The sequence below is a fragment of the Cyprinus carpio genome, chromosome A19 (assembly GCF_018340385.1).
Source record: "Cyprinus carpio isolate SPL01 chromosome A19, ASM1834038v1, whole genome shotgun sequence".
NCBI lineage: Eukaryota > Metazoa > Chordata > Actinopteri > Cypriniformes > Cyprinidae > Cyprinus > Cyprinus carpio.
The window spans coordinates 15,742,083-15,761,327 of record NC_056590.1 but is presented as its reverse complement, the minus strand read 5'-3'; the positions used below and the strand labels follow the sequence as shown (position 1 = coordinate 15,761,327).

Here is a 19,245-nt window from a genome sequence, read left to right as displayed (position 1 = left end):
TTTCATTGTAAGCTTTTAATTTGAAGCAGTGTGTCTCTCTTCATCTCGGCCTCCGAGGATTAACCATTATACACTGAACCCTATTTTAGCTCAAATTGAGGGAGAGACTTTAGATCAGCAAGGGGCCGTATTTGCATTTTAATCTTTTCTCTCTCACTTTCTTTTTTCTAAGTCTCAGGCCGACTCCTGGCCCTTAGCAAATGCCCATTCTGCTAAAGAAATGATTTCAGATGCCATCTGCCATGCCATTACCAACTCCATCACTTTTTAGAATTTCAGCTGCTTGGAGGACAATAATAAAGATGAGAGCCCTCCTGTTCACAGCAAACTGATAAGATTTATGGAATTCATGTTCTGAGGACTTGTTTAACACCCGAATCAAGAAATAGAATGGTTTTTGAAATATTATTTATTTTATTTATTTCTTTGTTTGGAAGGGACCATGTACAGTATTAAACATGTTTCTATTTGATGTTCCATAGTTAGCAGTGGCTATTTATAAGAATAGTGCACCCAGCAATAAACCTGATGAAATAAACAGTGAGTAACAACTTCAGTTTAGTTTTTTCCTCACTCAAAGTTAGAATTTTAACTTTTGTTGTGCTTTTTATGCTATTTTTGGAGATAATTCACCCCAAAATTTCTCCTTTTTGTTTTCCACAGAAGAATTGAAAGTCACATGGGTTTGAAATGACATGAGGATGACTAAATAATGACATACTGTAAAATCTGTCATCATTTACTCACCCTCATGTTGTTCCAAAGCCATATGACTGTCATTCTTCTTTGGAACACAAAAGAAAATATTTTAAGGATTGGCTTGCTGCTCTTTTCCATTCAGGATTCACTTGTATTATTTAGCATGGCCATGCATTTTAAGATAAAAGCGTACAGGTTTTCATACATCATTACTGCTCTGTCATGGTGTGATTCAGATGGGCTCTGTGAAAGCTGTAGGGTACTGCTGTGAGACCAGCTGTAAACCGCTTTGATTTAGAGAGACTGCTTGCACTTTTTGCCCTGTCCAAATAACTTATGACCCTGGAAAAAAAGATCACCTCTGTTGATGCCAGACAACATTTTCTTTTTGCTAGCCTGGATAAGATTTTACTGGCTTTGTGAGAAATGACTGATGATCAATATTTATTGCTTTATGCTTCTTTCTCTCTTGGCTTCTGTTCTCCTCTCCTCTGCCTTCGGATGAAGTTGTTTCTTTAAGTTATATAAACATCACATTATAAACAATCTTGTGAATATATTATCATGCCTTCATCGTTTATTAAAAAAAAATTCAGTAGCCATTTATGCATATACTAAATGTCCCATACCCAGACATTCAATCATAAATGAAAATCCATTATTAAAAAAAAATCTGTGAAATAATCGTAAACTATTTTAACATGTTTTGTGTAAACATTTATAAGGAAAAGTCAAAGTAAATATAATTTGAGAAATTTGTAATTAGAATAATTTATCACGATGTTCTGTAAAATTATTTTAAGATGAAAACCGCTTCTGAGCAAAAAGAACATAAAGGCTCGTCTCAGTTTTGACAGAAAACATCTTGATGATCCCCAAGACTTTTGGGAAAATAATCTGTGGACTGACGAGACAAAACTTTAACTTTTGGAAAGGTGTGTGTCCCAGTACGTCTGGCGTAAAAGTAACACCGCATTTCAGAAAAAGAACATCATACCAACAGTAAAATATGGTGGTGGTAGTGTGATGGTCTGGGGCTGTGAGTGGACCAAAATATCTCCACAGTTTCTGTGATAAATGGAAACATGAATTCTGCTGTTTACCAAAAAATCCTGAAGGAGAATGTCCGGCCATCTGTTTGTGACCTCAAGCTGAAGCGAACTTGGGTTCCGCAGCAGAACAATGATCCAAAACACACACAGCAAAGTCCACCTCTGAATGGCTAAAGAAAAAAAACAAAATGAAGACTTTGGAGTGGCCTAGTCAAAGTCCTGACCTGAATCCTGTTGAGATGCTGTGGCATGACCTTAAAAAGAGGGTTCATGCTCGAGAACCCTCCAATGTGGCTGAATGAAATGATTCTGAATAGATGAGTGGACCAACAGTCCTCCACAGCGCTGTTACAGACTCAGTGCAAGTTATCACAAAGCTTGATTGCAGTTGTTGCTGCTAAGGGTGGCCCAAGCAGTTATAAGGTTTAGAGGGCAAACACTTTTTCAGACAGGGCCATCTAGTTTTGGATTTTGTTTTCCCCTTAATAATAAAAAACCTTCATTTAAAAACTGCATTTTGTGTTCACATCTTTTATTAATATTTTAATTTGTTTGATGATCTGAAACATTAAAATCTGACAAACATGCAAAAAAAAAATAAAAATCAAATCAGGAAGGGGGTCAACAATTTTTTTTTTTTTTTTTTTACACCCACTGTATATTGCTGGGGAACGAATACATAGTTTTGTGCAATAAATTTATATAGAGTGTATATATAGTGTATTATCGCACACGCCTCTTGTGTCCGTTGTAGACACAGTGTTCATTGCTTATGTCGCATGATGACGCCCATCCCAAACCAAACCAGTACTGATCAACATCCCACCCATCCTGTAACCTGTGGTTTGTCTATTTTGTATTCAGAGCCAGTGAGCAATGGACTTTCAAAATAATAATAATAATAATAAAATCTGTGTTATCGTACAAAAAAATAAATATATACATAAATAAATAGAAAAATTGACAAGCAAAAAAAAAGTTCAAGTTAAGTGCTGTTATAATGTTTTTATTAGTTTTGGGTTTTTTAATATTTCTACTTTGCTTTAAATTTATTTTTATTTTTCAATTTTAATTTTTATCAATTTAATACCTAACAACGAAACAACTATTTATTTCATCTATTTTATAATGCAACAATCAAAAAAAACAATTTTTGTAACACAAATTACAGAAATGAGGGAGTGAAAAATGTTTGTAAGTGTCCATAGTTAAAAAAACACCTCCATACACCACACAAATTACAGAAATGAGGGAGTGAAAAATGTTTGTAAGTGTCCATAGTTAAAGAAACACCTGTATATGTGACCGTTTGTCTCTCCTTCAGGTGTTGTGTATGATAACGGCTCCCGTCACCATGATTCTGTCGTCTAAGCAGGACGCCTCGTTCGCCTTCGCCTCACTGGCCATCATCTTCTCCGTCTACATCACTCTGGTTGTCCTCTTCGTCCCTAAGGTACAACAGAAGATCATTTTCTCAAAACAAGAAGGAGCAGTAATGTAAATAATGTATTACAGTGATGAATATTAATGATGGATAACTAGAGTAGGGGTAAATGTGTGACATATGCATCTCTCTCAGCGGTCTGCTCGTGAAATCTTAAAGCACGCTGAGTGACGATGTTATGGAGATTTGTGTAATCAGTGTCATCAGAGGAGACCGGTGTTATTACACATCTCTGGAGAATATGAAAGAGATGAAAGACATAAAGTGCTTTTATACAACAGCCAATAAGAGCAGTTATATATACAAAGAAAGGAGCCACGTTGTATACACCCAGACCAGTGTTATTGTATTATTATTTTTAACCTGATCTCTTTGAATTATTCTTTAATCAGACTATTAAGAGACTTAAACAACAATATAAAACATAAAAACCCATAAAAATTTATAAATATTTTTATTAATCACTATTATTAATCACTATTATTACTACTGCTTAACCCTACTCCCAAACCCTCGCATACTATTTTTAAAAAATAGTACATAGAAGACTACATTCACATATATTCTGTCAACATGAATCTCGTCTGTAGTTATACCTCGTGTGGTGTGTTTGTGTGTTTGGTGCAGATGCGGAGGCTTATCACTCGTGGTGAGTGGCAGTCAGACCAGCAGGAGACCATGAAGACCGGCTCATCCACAAACAACAACGATGAAGAGAAATCCCGCCAGCTGGAGAGAGAGAACAAAGAGCTGCAGAAGATCATTCAGGAGGTTCTGTGTCACCTTCACTTTCTCCAGCATGCTGTTGAGGATGTCTCATACTAGGATAGAGCACATTTCAGAACTGAATTTAGAATGCATTTTTAACTTTATTTGGAATGTGAATTGGGGTAGTAACAGAATGCAGATTTGCATTTGTTATTAAAGAAACAAGAGTTCAAGGGAAATCATACATATAACTGCTGTAAGTGTAGCTTTCAGTAATGCATTTTATTATATATCTATACATTTTATTCATTGTAATTTTATGGACCATGGTGGAAGATGACTTCATTTTCCATGTACATAACTGATGCTCTTGTAAAGAGCAGTGGTATAATGTATGCCAATAAGAACCAGGAAATGCATTTCCCGATTGCCTTAATCTAAAAAAGTAAAAACACCAAACACAGTTTACACTGATTGTCTCTGCCTCAGAAATGTAACACTGAGATTTGATTTAGACAAGGGTAATACACATAATAATGGGATAAATTGGATTTTGTGGGTGGAAAACCTTAAGATATGGTGACAATCATCAGAATGTTAACACATAAGTATATGTGACCCTGGAGCACAAAACCAGTCTTAAGCCGCTGGGGTATATTTGTAGCAATAGCCAAAAATACATTGTATGGGTCAAAATTATTTCTTTCTTTTATGCCAAAAATCATTAGGATATTAAGTAAAGATCATGTTCCATGAAGATATTTTATAAATTTCCTACTGTAAATACATTAAGATTTAAGACAATTTTAAGACAAATTTAAGATTAAGACAATTTTTCTAAATATTAAAATATATTTATAACAACAAAATACAAACAAAAATAAAATCAATATAGATTTTTACACCCACATAATATACTTTATAATAAAATTGTATCACCTCAAAAAATATTGTCCTATCACAACAAACCATACACCAATGGAAAGCATATTTATTCAGCTTTCAGTTGATGTATTTTGAAAAATTGACCCTTATGACTGGTTTTGTGGTCCAGGGTCACATATGGCTTCCCCAGATATATTGTTAACTCTATTTATTAATTGCAGTATATAATACATTAAAAACATATATTTAAATCTAATAATTAAAGGAAATAATAATGTACCAAATAATTGCCATTTCACAAGGACTAAAAAAATCTTTCCAGAATTAATGGACCATGGAATTTATTTACTCGAGCTGTAAAAGCTCATTAGATTATATGGATCCCAAATATTGATGTAAAAATGTATTTTATACATGATCTATAAACAATGTAGTGGATATTTTGATGGCATTCTTTTGACAGTAATGAACTTGTTTTAAAGAAACCAGCTGAGAAAAATGACTACATACGAAGGAGAACATCAGCACAGTTAGTCAGAATGAATTGTATAATAAATGCATTTTGTTTCAACATTCGTGGCATGCAAAGGAAACTTATTTTAGCATCATTGATATACTATTATAGTATTTCTTAATATTTTGAATAGTTTTTATTTTAATTTTTGTTTAGGTTTTTTAAGGTAATTTTGCTGTGTTAATTTAAACTTATTTTAATTCAGTGAGTTGCATTCTATTAGTTCTTTTGTTTTATTTCAGTTTTATTTAATTTACGGAAATGATTTTTAATAGTTTTAGTTAACAATAAGAGCACTGAAAGGAAATTCCCCTTTTGTGTGACTGAAATTTCTTTGAATTATGATTTAGCAAAATCCTCTTCCATTCTTTCCAATTCAGCATCCTGTAGGTTGTGTGGCCAGTTCTATTCAAATTGAGCTTCAAAGGGAGCTCATTCTTAAATTTGCCCCTATCCTGTCTGATGCTAAATGTCATGAGAGCCGTGGCAGATTGTCACGTTTACTTTCTTCTTCCTTTTCTCAGTTCTTTTCATATCTGCACAGATAATATTTTAGGCTCAACAGAAACTGGTTTCTCATTTGGCCTCATGTTTTCTCCCGACAGAAAGAGGAACGTGTATCAGAGCTGAGAAACCAGCTGTCAGAGCGACAGGCCCTGCGCTCCAGGAAACGCCCCACCTCCTCCAATCAGAACCACAGCTCTCCATCTCTCCCCGCTCCTCAGAACAATCCCAGATCTCTCCTCCCGCCACCAGGATACCCTCTCCCTGCCTCCGACAACCACTCCCTCCCTCCCACCTTCTCCAACTCCTCCACCCTCTACCAGCCCGACGGCAAGATCAACCGCAACAACTGCCACCCCGGCCGACTGCAGCTCCTCTACAAGTGAACCTGGAGGAACTGGGATGGAATAATAGTGGGGACTCTGTGAACTGAAAAGGGGGGAGAAAAATAAGCTACCTTGATTCGCGGCCTGCAATTTTCCCCACCTCCGTCCAGCAGATGGCCTTGTTTGTTTCTTTTGTTTCCGACATTTGCTGTGATTCATGGGAGGTTATACACAGGAAGCTTGAGAATCTGGCTTTGATTGCAACATTTCATGTGTCACCGTATTTGAAAACCACACATGCTGTGAACTATTACACCATTCAATTGAGAAACCCTCAGCTGACTTTGACTCGGAGAATTGTGGATGAACAATGACAAGCTAAAAACGTCCCTACAAAAACATCATGAATTACACTAAATATTCCCATTATTCCCTTAAAACACAAATATTTAGGAATCTATGAAATAATCATATATTGTAATTTTTTTTTAACTTTCTTGCTTTGTATTGATTTTTTTTTATTATACATTTGTTCATATTTTCTACAATTCAATCAGGTCAACTAAATACAGGCCCTGACACAGAAAGCTGACGGCCAACGTCAGGCCATCATAGAGCATTAATCAGCCTAGTATTTTGTGGTATGTTCAGAAACGTTGGCACTAGACCTCATTGGGGGGGGTTTTGGACAGTTGAGCATGTTGAATCAATGTCCGCTGGCATCGGCGCTGTCTGTGAGAAAGAACTCTGGCTGTTCGGTTTAACTAACAAGTGCCTGAGAATAATAGCAAAAGTAATGAAAGCAAAGAAGTCAAGAAGGCACAGACAGTAGGCTGTTCTAAACCTGAGCATCCAATAACAAATATATTTTTGCGTTTTTAATCTGGAATTTAAAAAATGATCAACATTATTCAAAATTAAAATGGCTTTGTTTACGGTTTGTGTGTATGCAGTCCTAGGTTTCTCTTTTTGAATCACAAATACAAACTATTAAAACCTGTTGCTGTTATGGACAGTTGTTTTCTCTCATGTAGGCACAGAATGTACCTGCTAGTTGGCCATTGGCTGTAATCGTCGCAGTTTGTTCAAGCGCAACTTTTAGCCAAGATGTGCGAACATGAGGCAACAACACAGTCAGCTTTCGTCACTGCTAGTTCGTGTTTGGTGTGTCAAGGCCTTAAGTTTGAACTCTGAAACTGCTTTAGAGAGACTGACCGATTCACACACACATTTGGTGCGGTGTCAATCGCGACCACATTTTGATATCATGACATATCTAATTGCAATATATGTATCGCGATATGTATCATATAGTGATTTTCATTACAGTCTGCCAATCGTGAGTCAGTGTAGTAACGATACGGTACATTATTTACATTTATTCATTTGGCAAACTCTTTTATCCATTGCATTTTACAGTACATCTGAAGTTTACGTTTTATCAGTATGTGTACCCTGGGAGTCGGTTCCCTGGGACCTTATTGGTGAACTGCATTTGATATCCAAGTACTTCATATCCTTTTGTAAATCTACCCATTTTCCAATTTCACCATGACCTCATAAACATTCTTTCCCTGGCGTGCAGCTGACAGTATTACGACATTTCTTGTGTCCAAGATCAACAGATTTAAAGTTTCCTCTTTTATTAGCTCATTACCTAATTTTGAACTCACTTTTTTTAGGGATTCCTATGATACCTCAAATCATGTGATTTGTTGAAGAGAAGTGTGCTATTGCTTTTCTAAGTGATCAGACTTATGATTTTCACCAGGCAGATGATAAATAAAGTGAATAATCCCATAAAATTTACACTGAAGGAGGGATTTTTTTTGTAATAAACCAACCAGAACACGTTAGAAACTACATAGTAAAGCCCTGCCTACCTGAGATGATTTTTGCATGGACCAAAATTACTCACAATTCCAAAAAAAAAAAAAAAAAAAAAAAAAAAATTCACAGTAAGTTGAAATGATTAAATGAAATGATGCTGGTTTGCTTATAGCCAGCTTTTCTCCCAGAGCATGCTGGGATAATATTTTTAGCAGTCACAAGCTGTTGAAGGCATTTGAAGGCTTTGTACAGAGGAGATGTAATTTCATCACAGATTTGGTGGTTTTGTTTTTATTAGATCCCCCATGTCGCTGAAAGCTGCAGATTGAATCTCCCAGCATTATAAAGCAGTTTGCTTCTAAATGGCACCTGCCATATTATAGTCGTCACAGGATGCTGCTTCTTTGTTATGCAAATAACAATAAAATTGCATTGTACAGCCATCCTTGTTTTGTGTTTGGTAAACAGCAATGATTTTTGAAAAGAGGAATTAGTTCATTAGATTAGCGTGCAATGCGGTACTTTACTTGGACACCCACATTCACACACTCATCAGCTGCTTTGTGTCACACAAATCACGTTACATTCCTGATTTAAACAAAAACTGAAAACCTGCAGTACAGTACAATACAGTACATGATTTCTAAACACAGTATATTGGAACTGTAATTCTTCATGAATAAAACGCCAGTTTCCAGTCTGCAGCGTCCCCTAAATGACAGTCTTCAATGGTAGCTTTTCTCCACAGCTGTGTGTCTGTCTGACCCTTGTGAACTCTCTTGCTTTATCTCGGTGTGTGCGGCTCGGATTCATCAGCAGGCCTGTACAGCAAAGTTTCCCCGGTTTCAGCTGGACTATTAATGATTCATCTCACCTGCCTCATTTCCTTTTTTGCCTCTATCTCATTTTGAGTGACGGGATGTACAGAAAAAATCCCTACAGGGACTATCAGAGTCATTTGTCCGTTCATAAGTGCTTGTGACAATAGCACATTTGCTCATTATTTTTGAGAACTGTTAATACCTCACAATATTTGGAATGTTGCTGCTGGTTTTGTAAACATAGGCTGTGTTCTGAAAAGCTTGCTAGTATACTACCCTTAGTGTAGTATATAGTATGTATGCTGGGTATAGTATGTGTACAGTGTACAGTATCCCACAATGAAAACTTTTGTGCAATTGAGTGAAACATTCGGGTTCTGGAAGTAAAAGTCATGTTCATTTTATTGATAGTGTAATTGATTTTTAACAGTAACTTATACATTTTTAAAGACAGATCTACTGTGATCATGTTTAATAGTGGAATTTCTTGGGAAAAACTACATTACCCATGAATCTGCAGAGAATCTCCACCAATCAGAGAACTGCGACAAGTAAATTGCACCAAAAGATCCTATTAAGCACTGCGAATGATGTGAAGTTCAGTTTTGCTGCACACTTAAACTACTTAAAAGTTTGTATGCGTAATATGCATATTTTTCAATAAAAGTAAAATATATTGTTTCTGTATCTTTAAACCAATAGTGTATATTTCTCCATCTTTTTTAATGCTTTTGTCATTTGCAGTGCTTCCTGGGATTGTAGTTCTTTCCCCTTATTAAGTACACAGTCTTGAAACTTCGTCTTTTTGTCCAATTTTCAAATACTTTTTTGCTTCAAATCAAAAATTGTTGTGAAATTGGTGAAAAATGTAAATCATCTTGTAGCTGGTTATTTTGGTTCATGGCTTAAAACAAAGACTTGTTTTTTGTTGTTGTTGTTTGTTTTTTATTCACTATGGGGAAAAATTATTTGGAGAAATACTCCCAGAATCAAACTGCTGAAAATGTTGGCAGTCACTGTTGCACCAATATTAAATAATATTAAGCGCCAAAAGTTAAATTTTTTAAAACTATTAAAACGCATATAAACCATATTTATTTATGGAATGTTATTATTTATGGAACGAAATTGAAAGGTTTAGTATAGAATGTACACGGTCTGAGATACTATGTGTTAATAAAAGACAGAATACAGTACTGGCAGTATACTATACTACTACTGTACTATACTACAGTATACAAGCATTCCATTCTGAACACAAGACGAAGATTGAACTGCATCATGATGTCATCGATTTGATGTGTCATAAGCACTTGAGATTGGCTAAATGGTGCTCTGGTGATTTACACAAATGCTGATAGAAGATGACTCTTCAGGAATCCTGGGGAGGATGTCGTGAACATGAGTACAAACACCACCATGGTTTTTATTATCGGTCTACTGTAACATTTTATTCATCATTTCTTGTCAAATGGTGGTTCAATAATAATCATGATAGGGATGTTCATGCAGACAATGATATGCACAAATGTTAATTGTGTAAATGCTAAATGTATATGATAAATGTATTCTCTTGCACAACGTATGAAGTATATAAAGTCAAAGGTATTGGTATGTGGTATTGAAAATATATTTGTATTTGTACTATGATAGATTCTGTACAACGCTATTGGACTGGTGTCTATGGTGAAATAAATGTAGTTTTTGCTACATTTGTTTTTTAAACTGTTCATCTCTTGAGTAGTTTTTGCATTTGATGAGTCAGGTAGCACTCAGAGAAGCTACTTTATAATTGCAATTGCTTTATTACCCTCAGGTACAGCGTAAAGCTTGCCGGTTCATTATTTTGAAGCACTTCAGTCACCTTCAGCACTGATTGTGTGAATATGAGAAAACTTACATATTAAAAGAATGTGATATGGCATCTGAAGGCATTTCAGTGGAAGTCTTGGTCAAAGGGGACTTCCAGAGTTAGTGCCATTTCCATTTACACTTCTGAGATATATTTAGAGCATTTTTTTAGGCTTTTTCTGTGCCATATTGGGCTTTTTCCAGGCTACAGATATTCAGTGTACATCAGTTTGACTGAATGAGCTGTACAGTTCCTGTCATGCTCCATTTTAATTCTTCAGGAAAATAATGTAACGTGGGGTTTTTTATTTGTGACATTGATAAAAAACAAAAACAGAATATCTAATAAAGAATATAGAAAATATACTTTTTTCCCTTGTAAAATTATGACATACAGACAAAAATGCGACAGACACATACTTTTTAATGAATGATATCCCTTGAATAATTCACTGCAATGCTATAAGAATCTCTCAATTATCCCCAAAATCCTCATGGCTGCTTTAAAACATAATTTTCTCCCTTTTTATTTCTAATCCTTATTAGCAGTGTTTACTGGAATGTCTCTAAAGCAGGTAAAAACATAATTTGTTGTCTGTCAAAATGAGGGAGAGCACTTCCATCAATGCTCCAATTATAGAACATTTCTGGTCAATGCAACATTCAGTCATGAAACTCTATTGCATTCTAATTGGTTCATTCAATTCAATGGTCCCAAGCAATCGCATTTACGTACTCATTACTGTATACCTATATAATCAAGATTTATTCAATGAATGCTATGTCTGCACGCTATGCGTGTCCTCGTCTTAGCCCACCACCTCCCCAGCACCACCTGCCTAGATCTGCTATGGGGATCTTCCTCTCTCTAGCAGAACCAGCATGTTTCCTTTTAATTCTATGATCTGAGCATTTAAAAGAAGCAAGTTTACTTGCTCTGCAGCTGCAGCATAGCAGATCTAGTCCAGCAAGACCAAACCTATGCACATTCTGTTTACATTAATAAAGATTTTACAAGCTATCCTGAGAGTTGTCATGACTGAAATGTATGTTACATAATTATACTCTTCCATGTATATCTAGAGTAATATTTTGCATGTCTTTAATATCGCTGCAGAAAGACTTATGGGGTTGTACTGAAATTAATTTAATACTTTCACACTTTTTACAAGTTTCCTTATGATATTCAATAGATGAGGAGAATAATGTCAGTTTACAGAGTGCTGCAGTAATGACGTATTTTTATTATCAGCCTGGTTCCCTCTACAATTTGGATTATTGCAGAAAAAAATATCTGTGATCAACAAAAGTTTATGCCTAAATACAATCACTAGAAATAAAAAGATAAACATAAGCTATAAACTTATAACTACACCACAGTTGCATTTACCTGTCCAGTGTGATGATGTTTAATGTCCCCAACGACGTCTGCAGTGCCAATTAACGACTTGTTAGCAAATGCCTTTTTTAAGACAAGTAAAAGCTTTTAAAAGGTCACAAAGGGGTTTTACTGATGTATTTTATGCGATTGAATAAAGTGTGAAAATTGCTTGAGTTTGTGTTCACCACAGACCTTATTTCAGACACTTAACCAAAAACCCATTTAAAAACCCCATTGACTTCTGTGAAGTGCTAAAATGCTGTTTTGGCCTGCAAAAATACGTCATCCCTGCAGCGATCTATTGAATCCTGTTTTTAAAAAAGGTTATTGCATTCATAGAGCCAGCCATTAAACTAGTTCACTGGCAGTTGCTGATTGTTTACAGTTCAACAGAAGTTACTCTTATAATTTGCACAAAGGATTTATGGAAAATACTCTTGTACAGAGAAGTCGACTCAAACTTTTAGTAAAAAAGCAGCATTCACAGTTAACTCTCTTCCAATAGACACTGACTGATCTTTCAAGCACACACCTATGAAAACATACAGGCATTACTCCTACTATAACTAGAAAACATGAACTCCAACTGATCAAATATCAAGATTATAGCAGTAGGCAGATGAGAAAATTACCCTCATAATGTAATTTGCACATTATCCCTCAATGCCTCAAGAGTTTTTCCACAGTGTTGTCACAAAAACCCACTGGTTTTACTCCTCAACCATGGTTAATTACCAGAGTAACAGATGAATACCTGAATAGCCTGAATAACCACAAAAAATGCCCACTCTAGATGAGTGTTCCCTTAAGTGTGACATGATGGTGCATGTAAGGGAGATTCCCCTGACCAAAACCACACAATTTTATCTGATGAGGAAACAGTGTCAGCGGAAACATGCACATGAAGGGGTTTGCAAATGCATGACTGAAACGCAATTTCTCTAATACCCTGCTTCCTAAATTTGAATACAAATATCTTGATGACTGAGATATGTGTAGCCTCTCATTTTTTTGCAGAGATATGTCATCACAACAGTAACCTACACGACCAGTATTTATACCCTTTGCTCTCAGAAGCCTAAAAACGAATCTGATTTAAAGGAAAACTGGAAATTGCAGAGAAAGTGCAAATTGCACGTCAGAATTTATGGATTAAACGGACAGATAGATTACACGTTTGAATTTAATTACAGTAGCACTGCTGTATTTTTTTATTCTTTTAATAAATAGTTAAATAAATACATATAAATACACATAATATTATATTGCATTACATGTTCATAAAAAAAAAAAAAACACTAGCTGAAAACGACCATGTTTCCCCCACATTCGATAAATAATATCTGCATCCCTGGATCTGATCCATAAGAATCATAGAGTTATACATTTTGACCTGTTTTAATATAAAACATGGGTCATTTTAGTCTTGGTTCGTCAGTGTCATTGCAGAGGAAGTTTAGAGGGATGCTTTCTTCTCTGCTTACTCTTCAAGGTATTATTTTTTTTTTTAATCCATTATTTCACGTACATTACCATTAACTCTAAAACACAACACATTGCAGTGCAAAATACAAAGGTAAAACAGGTACAAAATAAATAAATAAATAAATACAGAAAGCTCCTTCATTATAAATACAGTACATTGTGCCCTATTTTGACTGATTTTTTTAGAGTGCACATCATAAAGCAAACACCCCAAAGAAGGTCTTTCCGTCACCGGTTTCTACGCTCGGCAGGAGTTCTTCCTTCGTTTTGGTGCACAGCCTGTCTCCAGCTCGCAGCTTGAAGGCCGCGCCGAGATAAATCGTGTTGTACCACTGATCCTCACTGTTTGACACCTTCGCGCACGCGGTGCGGATTGCGCTAAAAAGTGGCATGTAGCCGCCATAGGAATCGGAGTAGCGCAACACAGTGTGGCTCATATGCACAAGATCGTGGTCCTCAGTCATGTTAGTCTTGCAGTTGATGTGGAAAGACACCTGGCTGTAGACGAAGTAAATGCCGTCAGTAGGAATGATGATCTCCCTTTCCACTAATTTCAAGCCGCCTGAAGTGAAAGCCTGGTCCTGGTTCTTTTTCCAGTCCAGGGTTTTTGTAGACACTTCAGGTTCATATGCACCTATAGGGAAAGCAACAAAAACATGGCCTAAGTCGGTGCTACTCAACAGGTTTTTGCTGCAGGATGCAGATTTTACATTGCACATTAAGTGTTAACCTTACCATAACGGCTTATTTTATGATATTGGTTAAAGGGATAGTTCACCCACAAATGAAAATTTTGTCATTAATTGCTCACCCTCAAGTCGTTCCAAACCTGTAAGACCTTCATTCACAAATTAAGATCTTTTTGGTGCATTCTGAGAGCTCTCCGTCCCTCCCATAGACAGCAAGGGTACTACCACGATCAACGTCCAGAAACGTTGTAAGGACATCAGTAAAATAGTCCATGTGACATGTGACATCAGTAGCTCAACCGTAATTTTACGAAGCTACAAGAATACTTTTTTCATTTTCATTTTTGGGTGAACTATCCCTTTAATACAATTCATAAATATACAAGGCTAATACATTTTTTAAGATTTCAAGTGGCCTAAATTAACATTAGTTAATATATTGAAAACAAACATGAATAAATAATGAACAATAGTAGGCTAGACAACATTAACCTACTGTAGATTAATAAATGCTGTAAAATTGTTGTCCATTAGTTTATGGATACATTACATTTATATTTAATACATTAATGTTAACAGCGTAAACACAAATGTTATTAAAATGAAACACTGAAAAGTAATATTTATTTATTATTTAATAATTTTTAATCAATATTTCATAGACTTGGTAGCCACTACGCAATACATCAAAACTATTTTAACCCTCACTATAATTGAAACAGTGTCTACTGTAATCAGGGTCATATTTTCTCTTAATTTGTATAGTTTGTATGATTTTCAAGGATGAGAGCATGTCATGCAACCTGTTCATATTGGTGTCGGTATTTGATTCATTTCTAATTGACCGATTAAATTGAGTTTGACTAGAATTTTGGCCTGCTTTTTACAACTTCTTTTAAAAGTACTTCTATAGGAGTGAAATCTGACACATATTTGTTTATCCTACATTTTTTGAAACATAACCAAATGATTAAAATGTATAGACTTCACACAATCACCCCCAAAAGTATTTGAACTTTTAAAATAGATTTGAAATGTATAATGCAATGCAAAGCTGTATAAACCTTTAATGCATTCTGAGGTGAAGTGACGTTTAGCATTTATTTACCACTTTTAGCACTTTTGAATCTAGCTTACCTATTAAATGGATGGCTGCCTTGGAAGTGACATTTGCTTTTGAAAGATGATCTCTTAATGTGAGCCTCAGCGCTGATGGGGAAAGACATGATTTAACATGATTTAGTTTCACAGAAAATCACTTTATCTGATGTGAATGGAAAAAAAGAGGATCTGAAACTGAGGGTCTGAACTCACCATTTCCGCCTTCCTGATTGTTCTGAGACTAGAATGAACAAGAAACATAACAATAAGTACACAATAATGCACAAATATGTACCTGAAATGGCATATTTACAATGACATGCATGGTGTGTATGGGTCAGGGTTGTCACCTTGTTGAGCGTGAAGCAGACAGCGGCGGCGGCACACAGGGCCACAGCCAGCAGGACCCCACACACCCTCCAGACGCCTGACTTTGACGAGCCGGACTTCCTCCTCGACACCATCACCTGCGGTAAGGGCAGCAATCCTCCTTCTTCAAGAAGCTGACTCTCAAGATCCATCATCACTGTCTATTAGTCCTCGTGAAGCTCAAGTTAAACTAGAAATTGCAACGTGCAGATGCTGTCAGTATTCTTTTAAATGGTCTTGTAAAGTCTCCTCAGTGCAGTGTATCACTTCAGTGTTTTTCTTGGTTGGTCTGTCGGTGTTGTGCTCAGAAAAACTGGCTCTTCATTCTTTTTAAAGCACAGAGGGGGAACTCCAGTGATGTCAGAGTGTGGAGAAAAAATGAGCAGTAGAGAAGAGATGGATAGGAGAAACCATGAGAAACACCGACACAGATACATTCACACCCACTTACTCACACAAAGGGAATTACTATCACTAAAAATAATGCAGTGACAGTGACGTGACGTTCAGCCAAGTATGGTGACCCATACTCAGAATTTGTGCTCTGCATTTAACCCATCCAAAGTGCACACACACAGCAGTGGACACACACACACCATGAACACACACCCGAAGCAGTGGGCAGCCATTTTATGCTGTGGCGCCCGGGGAGCAGTTGGGGGTTCAGTGCCTTGCTCAAGGGCACCTCAGTCATGGTATTGAGGGTGGAGAGAGCGCTGTACATTCACTCCCCATGAAGAACCTTTAATGTCCATAGAACTTTTTCACTGTGCAAAAGGTTCTTTATAGACGAAAAAGTTTTTTCTAGACTTTTAAAATGTTATTCACACTAAGAAAAAAAAAAAGATTTCTTTTAAAGACTGTTCACTGAAAGGTTCTTTAAAGAACCCAAAAGGTTATTCTATGGAATCACTGCAGAACCTCCTTTTTGGAACCTTAATTTCAAGAGTATGTACATTTATTTACATTTATTCTAAAATCTTATACATATACATATACATATACATATACATATACATATACATATACATATACATATACAGTACAGACCAAAAGTTTGGAAACATTACTATTTTTAATGTTTTTGAAAGAAGTTTCTTCTGCTCATCAAGCCTGCATTTATTTGAACAAAAATACAGAAAAAAATGTAATATTGTGATATATTATTACAATTTAAAATAATTGTTTTAAAAAAAATTAAAATTAAAATTATCATTTATTTCTGTGATGCAAAGCTGAATTTTTAGGATCATTATCACATGGTCCTTTAGAAATCATTCTAATATGATGATTCATTATCAAAGTTGGAAACAGTTCTGCTGCTTAATATTTTTTCAGAACATGTGATACTTTTTTAGGATACTTTGATAAATAAAAAGTAAAAAAAACAAACAAAAAAAAGAAGCTATGTTTTTAAAATATAAATATTTTGTAATAACAATATACAGGTTGGTCTACTAGTCAGTAATTTGGGGTCAGTATTTTTTTTTTTTCTTTCTTTTTTTTTTAAATAAAATCAATACTTTTATTCAGCAAGGATTTGTTAAATTGATAAAAATTGATAGTAAAGAAAATATATTATTAGAATTTTTTTTATTTTGAATAAATGCAGTTCTTTTTAACCTTTTATTCATCAAATATATTAGACAGCAGAACTGTTTCCAACACTCATAATAAATCAGAATATTAGAATGATTTCTAAATGATCATGTGATAGACTGGATGTTACATGTGACACTGAAGGCTGGAGTAATGATGCTGAAAATTCAGCTTTGCATCACAGGAATAAATTATTTTTTAAAAGTACATTCAAATAGAAAAACTATTATTTTAAGTTGTAATAATATTTCACAATATTACTGTTTTTTCTGTATTTTTGATCAAATAAATGCAGGCTTGATGAGCAGAAGAGACTTCTTTCAAAAACATTAAAAATAATAATGTTTCCAAACTTTTGGTCTGTGCTGTACATATACATATACATATACATATACATATACATATACATATGTGTGTGTGTGTGTGTGTGTGTGTAATATCAAAAATATTACTTACATTTTTTTTTTCATTCAAAATGACATTGTTATATGTCATTTCTTTATTTCATCTCAACCTTTGTAGTCTTTGATTATTAGTGATATATGAATTTTCATAATTGTATAATACATTTTTATATAGGTATTTTTGTAAACTGTTCATTTGTGGTTACAGTAAAACAGATTTTAGAATTGTATTTTCATTTTAAATTGAGCAGTTAAAATGAGAACTGTGTTATAAGTTGATTCCCATAGAATTGCGATAGAAGGCCAGCATGTTGTTACTTGTGTTTTTACTATTTAATTGAATAATTATTAATTCATGAAGGTATTGCGTAATATTTCCAGGAATGATATTTCAATCATCATTATTCGTCATAATATAGGTTAAGTGAGTAGAATCATTAAATCTTTATAGTGTATCACTATTTCAGCAATCCTTTCAATTAAAAATATAACTCTGTACATAGTTCATAGAATTATATATTTCAGAATATAATTCAGAGGTATATCTTTCACTGGTATTTTGTTTGATTTCTCTGTAAGCATTCAACCCAATTATGCAATGCCAAATTTATATATAAAATTTAGTATTTTACATGAATGGTACCCTTTTGTAATAAATCATTAAAAATAATCACATTTATAATCATACTTATTTCACATATTCCGAAAACAAATCAAATGACAATGGAGAGAGGCTTTTCCTCCTCTTAATAAAAATGAATCAAAAAGTTTTGAATGGATTTTTCTGTTTTTTGCAAAATTCTGTCCTTTCTTCACTGTTTTAAATATTTAAATAGATATATATATATTTAGGAAAAACAGACACTTTAATCTTTTTTTGTGGGCTGCATTCATCATGACAGATGGCAAAATATATATTGAATAAAGTGCTTTTTAACATATTTAATAGATCACAGCATGAACGTAGTGATGGCAGTAGAATTATTCTGTCCATTTATATCAGACGCTTTGAAACATTTTAGACAGGTTTTACAAAATCATATTTTGATGACTGGGGGGATTTTAGTGTAAACTGTGCTCACAGCTCGACAGGTAGACGCTATTTATAAAACAAACCCAAAAATAGCAACATAAAAATAAACAATATGTAATACTACTATGAATTTACACATTCAAAACCAAAATTACAATTAAAATAAAAAAATTTAAGTATTTTGATATCTTTACATATCCACAAAATCAAAATAATAATAATTATAAACTCAAAAAAATTAGATGACACTCTTACAGAAGAACTCCACAGGTGTTTTTAAATGGAATGTCATTAAAATCCCATGAAAGACCCAAGCATAAACACTATGAATCTTTAAACTATTTAAAATTGGCTTCTTTAAAATTCATGTTTGACTATTTAAAAGATTCACTGTGTAAAGACTGAATTACTATGAGAGAGAGAAACCACTGGAGTATACTATTGTAGCTGTATGGCTGCTGTCAGAGCTTGTAGACATATATGTACATGGAAGTGAAAGAAACTATTTTGCATTTAGAACACTAAAAGCAGTTTTGGTCCTTGTCATCAT

The 19,245-nt window shown here is 34.6% G+C and overlaps 1 protein-coding gene and 1 pseudogene across 1 annotated transcript; one reads left to right on the top strand and one right to left on the bottom strand.

Moving 5' to 3' along the window:
• LOC122148817 overlaps positions 1-7,141 on the top strand; it is a 94,271-nt pseudogene extending 87,130 nt beyond the window's left edge.
• A 6,050-nt stretch (positions 7,142-13,191) lies between these two features.
• LOC109072673 (tumor necrosis factor) lies at positions 13,192-15,956 on the bottom strand. The gene is made up of 4 exons (XM_019088899.2): positions 15,641-15,956; positions 15,504-15,531; positions 15,327-15,398; positions 13,192-14,134 (listed from the first exon to the last, which is right to left on the bottom strand). Exons 1-4 carry the CDS (start codon positions 15,812-15,814, stop codon positions 13,695-13,697), a joined length of 714 nt encoding a protein of 237 aa, XP_018944444.1. The 5' UTR covers positions 15,815-15,956; the 3' UTR covers positions 13,192-13,694.
• Between the last annotated feature and the right edge of the window lie 3,289 nt (positions 15,957-19,245).